General features: G+C 36.3%; 1 protein-coding gene across 1 annotated transcript; it reads left to right on the forward strand.

Annotated features, from left to right (window-relative positions):
• Positions 1-1392: 1392 nt before the first annotated feature.
• LOC111879947 (scarecrow-like protein 23) lies at positions 1393-3311 on the forward strand. Its single transcript, XM_023876376.3, has one exon. The coding sequence runs from the start codon at positions 1794-1796 to the stop codon at positions 3150-3152; it is 1359 nt and encodes a 452-aa protein (XP_023732144.1). The 5' UTR covers positions 1393-1793; the 3' UTR covers positions 3153-3311.
• Positions 3312-4750: the final 1439 nt, after the last annotated feature.

A 4750-nucleotide genomic window follows, 5' to 3' on the forward strand; every position in this document is an offset into this window, starting at 1 on the left:
CTCATATATTATATAGGTTGGGTTGGATCAATATAGTCTGACCCACCAACCCATCAACCTGAATCCAACCTAATTGTTGGCCTACTTTTTTCACATTTTTTATATCATTTTGCATATTTCATTATACATATTTGCTTCATAATCATGCATTGCATCGTATGTAGGGATGGAAATTTGGTCTGGAAACTCGAACTGAACCAAATTAGACCCAGATAAGCAATTCAATTCGGTTTTCGAGTATCTATATTAGGCTTATTCGATTCTCGGGTTATTCGGTCCAGGTTTCCCAGATAAGGGCTTATCTGGTTGTAAATACCCGACCCGAAATTAAAAGGTCATTTTTTAATCGTATTTTTCTTGCTACACCGAATGACCTACATTCAGTCGGTTCGATCGTGTTTTTCCTTATCTCTCCTTTTGTGATCGAGTCGTGCATTCAAAACAGAAAAAAAAACTATTGCATCGTATTATCGAAGTCGACTTCCTACTCAATCGTACTACACAAATTTTAACTTTTTTTTTTGAACTTTTGAAACAATTATGTTTACTTTACATTATTTTTTATTAACAAATTTATTTCTTTAAAAGATTTGTTATGAAATCATAAGCTAGAAAAAGTCATAAAAAATACAATGTTTATAATCATATTGTAAATTGTAAATGTTATTCGGGTTATAGAATCTTAATACGGTTTATTTGGTTCTTTTCAATTATCTTAGGTCCTTAATCATCTTGTACAATTTGGGTTCGGGTCGGTTCGGTCCGGTTCCGACCCAAATAGCATCCCTATTCATATGTATGGATTATACTTTAAATTTTGTTTGTTACTTGTGAAAATGGTCAAATCTTATTTCTGTTTTGTTTATCTTCACCAAACTCTTTGTTTCGTTATGTCCTACCTACCAAAATATATTCTTAGACCACTCTTATCCCGTTTAATTTTACATAAACTATCTAACAACTAATCAGAGTTGTCAAAAAAAACTTATTGATCCTTTAACGAAGTACATAAGCCGGTGGATTAAGAAAAGGACAAATTTTAAATTTAATGACTTTTTAGAAAAATAGGGAGAACGAATCCTAAGATGATGTAATCGGATCAGGACTAAAAGACAATAATATAGTTTAAAAAAAGCAATCATGGTTTAATTAAATTTATTAATTTTGGATTTATTATTGTTAATTGAACGACATGACCAACATCGACACCTAACGTCGTTACCAACAAAATTAAAATTTTCAATTTCACCCCTTTTACTTATCTCACACATCATTATTAATCCTTTACTTATACGACATTTTCGTTTTTGGCTTTCTTTATTAGAAATTCAATATGAGAAAAATAGTCTAGAGTCCAATTAGTATTTTGGTTGTAGGATAACAATTTTTTCTGTGTATACTATTTTGCAAAAATGAATGTAGGTAAATATCAATTTGAATGATTCGAAAACAGAAGTACTTACTTGAACTTTAGGAAAACATGAAGGGGTATAAGTGAAAGTATACTAAAAAAAGCCAACAGCCTTTTCCTTGCTGGTAATCTTCTTCCTTCCATTATTATCTATCCGCGGTCCTCCATTGATGATCTTCGTGAAGCTCATGGTGTGACTGACACAGACAGGTCCTTCAACCCTCATCCTTCTGCAACCCTCTTGTCTGGACGTATTTTGTTGTCCTTACCCACGTCCTATTCTTGTCAATTTCTCCCTCAATTCCATCCCCCTTTTCCAATATTCCCCCGCCCCACCACCACCACCACCACCATCACCATCACCATCTCCACCACTTCAATCATGCTTCAGTCTCTTCTCCTTCAACACCCTCTCACCACCACTAATGTTAGCAGCCCTAATTCCTCACCAGTCACAGTCAACGCCTCCACTATGAACACAAACACCTCTAAACGAGCCATCAACGAAGGAAACAACGACGTTGATGATGATCCTTCGTCTCACCACCATAAACGACGGAACCTCGAAGATAAACCGGAGGAGCATGAGGACCAGTCGATCCTCGTTGAAGCGGAATCATCTGGTTTAAGACTTTTAGGGTTGTTGCTACAGTGCGCCGAGTGCGTAGCGGTTGATAACCTAGACCACGCGAATAATCTTTTACCGGAAATATCGGAATTGTCTTCTCCGTTTGGTTCTTCGCCGGAACGTGTAGCGGCGTACTTCGCCGAAGCGTTACAGGCGAGAATTATCAGTTCTTACCTCGGAACCTATACGCCTCTCAGCATCAAAAGATTAGCCCTAGTTCAAAGCCAGAAGATCTGCAACGCTCTTCAGTCCTACAATTCGATAAGTCCTTTCATCAAATTCTCCCATTTCACAGCGAATCAAGCGATTTTCCAAGCGCTAGAAGGTGAAGATGGCGTCCATATCATCGATCTCGACATAATGCAAGGTCTCCAATGGCCTGGATTGTTCCACATCCTTGCCTCTCGACCTCGCAAAATCAAATCTCTTAGAATCACAGGCGTCGGATCTTCCATTGAACTTCTCGAAGCCACCGGCCGCCGTCTCCATGACTTTGCAAACTCTCTCGGCCTCCCCTTCGAATTCACCCCTCTCGAAGGAAAAATCGGAAACATCAATTCGGATCTCACGACTCAACTAGGCGTCAGACCCGGTGAAACGATGGTCGTCCACTGGATGCACCACTGTCTCTACGACGTCACAGGCAGCGACTTCGGTACCTTACGACTATTAGCCTTACTAAAACCTAAACTCATCACAATCGTCGAACAAGATCTGAGCCACGGCGGCAGTTTTCTAGGGCGGTTCGTTGAAGCGTTGCATTACTACTCCGCCTTGTTCGACGCTCTAGGCGACGGACTGGAGTCCGAAAACGTCGAACGGCACACGGTGGAGCAACAGCTGTTTGGATGTGAAATAAAAAACATCGTCGCCGTCGGCGGGCCAAAGAGGACCGGCGAGGTGAAGGTGGAGAGATGGGGGGAAGAATTGGTTCGGGTCGGATTTAAACCCGTTTCATTAGCGGGTAACCCGGCAGCACAAGCGAGTTTATTACTGGGAATGTTTCCGTGGAAAGGGTACACGTTAGTAGAGGAGAACGGTTGTTTGAAATTAGGTTGGAAAGATTTGTCGTTGTTGACTGCCTCTGCATGGCAGCCGTCCGATTTTCAATGAAGTCAACGATGGAGTTGGATCAACGGTGGAGATTGAAACACTTTGAAATAATAATAAATTCCAAAAATGTAAAAAGATGCTTTAATTTTTTTATATATATATTAATAAAAAAATCGTTCTTTGATTGTGGATAATAATACAAAGCAAATTTTGAGATTACTTTTTGTCTTCAATATTCTCATGAATATGGTCATTGGTTCCTCGAAACTATTCGTGGTATGGATAAGAAAAGGGCAAAGTGGAATATATTATCTTTTCAGCTTGCTATTAATATATTTACCGCCCTTTTTTTAATAAACCCGTGTAGTACACGGGTCTTACACCTAGTATAAATTAAAAAAGAACGGGAGGAGCAAAAATATGGAAGCAATAATTTATATGGAATTAATTATAGAGATATAATTTATAACTAGATTATGACCCGCATAAAACGCGGGGGACATATAAAAAAATACATATAAAAGTATAAAAAATTGACACAATAATTAAAAAAAGTAACAGAAATAGAATTTGTTTTATCGGTAACAATGAAAAAAACAATGAAATGCTTGAATATCTATAACCGATGAAGGATTTTTTTGTAAACAACGTTTTTTGTTTTATTAGTTGGACGACCTTGTCACATATGAGTACCTTCAATACGATATCTTTTTAATTTATACTCTTCTTAGGTTCGGAAACTAATGTCAGTTGTCTTTTTTCTTTCTTGTTGATGTATCAATTAATGCAATACAAATTGGTGCTACATTTGGAGTTTTTAGTGCTATTAGTCGATTTGTTAATCATCTTCCAGTAAATTAATGTTTTTTTTCAAAAAAAATATACAACTTTTTATATTTTCTTCGAGTTAATGTTTTATTGATTTGTATTAATAATAATATGATTGATGTAGGAGGGTCCTCAAACACTTGTGGGAATTACATTTGACTCATTGCAACATGTATTTTTTTTTAAATAACCTTTCAAAAAGAATTATTACTTCAAGCTCTTTTGCATTTTTTATTGCAACCATTGATTTTCTTAGTTCTAGACATATATGATGTTTACACTCCTCTCCCCTCTGATGTTATTGTTCAACTTTCTAAGATGATGAAGTTACCAAAGACTGGTGCTGACGATCATTGGACGTTAGCAAATAACATGAATGATTTTTCAAGAATCCTGTAAGTAAATCTATTTCTAACTCAAGTTACGACAACACCCTTGTGTTTGTTTGTCGCGTGTTTATCATAACATTTATTAAGGGGTATTAGTATCAATTTATACATATCTCCAAATATAAGTCAATTTTAATCAAGGGGCAAAATATTCATTTTTCTTGAGTTGGCAAAAAACTTTAACCTGGAGAACACAAGTGTAACCTATATGAAAACTGTCAAATGTCCTCTAGAATCTAAAATGTTATAAGTTGTCTTTGTAGTTGAATTATCTATTATTTTTCATTTCCATTTAAGTTCTTTTTGGGATTAAACAAAAGGAAAAACAACATAATTTCGTTATATGAAAAAAAAAATTCGGAGTACAAGGCTACAATTGGTATAAAACCCTAAAATGATAGCTCATTGGCCTAACTCATCTAATTTTGTATCATACACTAA

This window comes from Lactuca sativa, chromosome 4 (genome assembly GCF_002870075.4).
Source record: "Lactuca sativa cultivar Salinas chromosome 4, Lsat_Salinas_v11, whole genome shotgun sequence".
In the NCBI taxonomy this organism is placed as follows: domain Eukaryota; kingdom Viridiplantae; phylum Streptophyta; class Magnoliopsida; order Asterales; family Asteraceae; genus Lactuca; species Lactuca sativa.

Bases quoted from the DNA above. Each gene is read 5' to 3' on its own strand.
- LOC111879947 (XM_023876376.3), top strand. From the start codon at position 1,794: ATGCTTCAGTCTCTTCTCCTTCAACACCCTCTCACCACCACTAATGTT.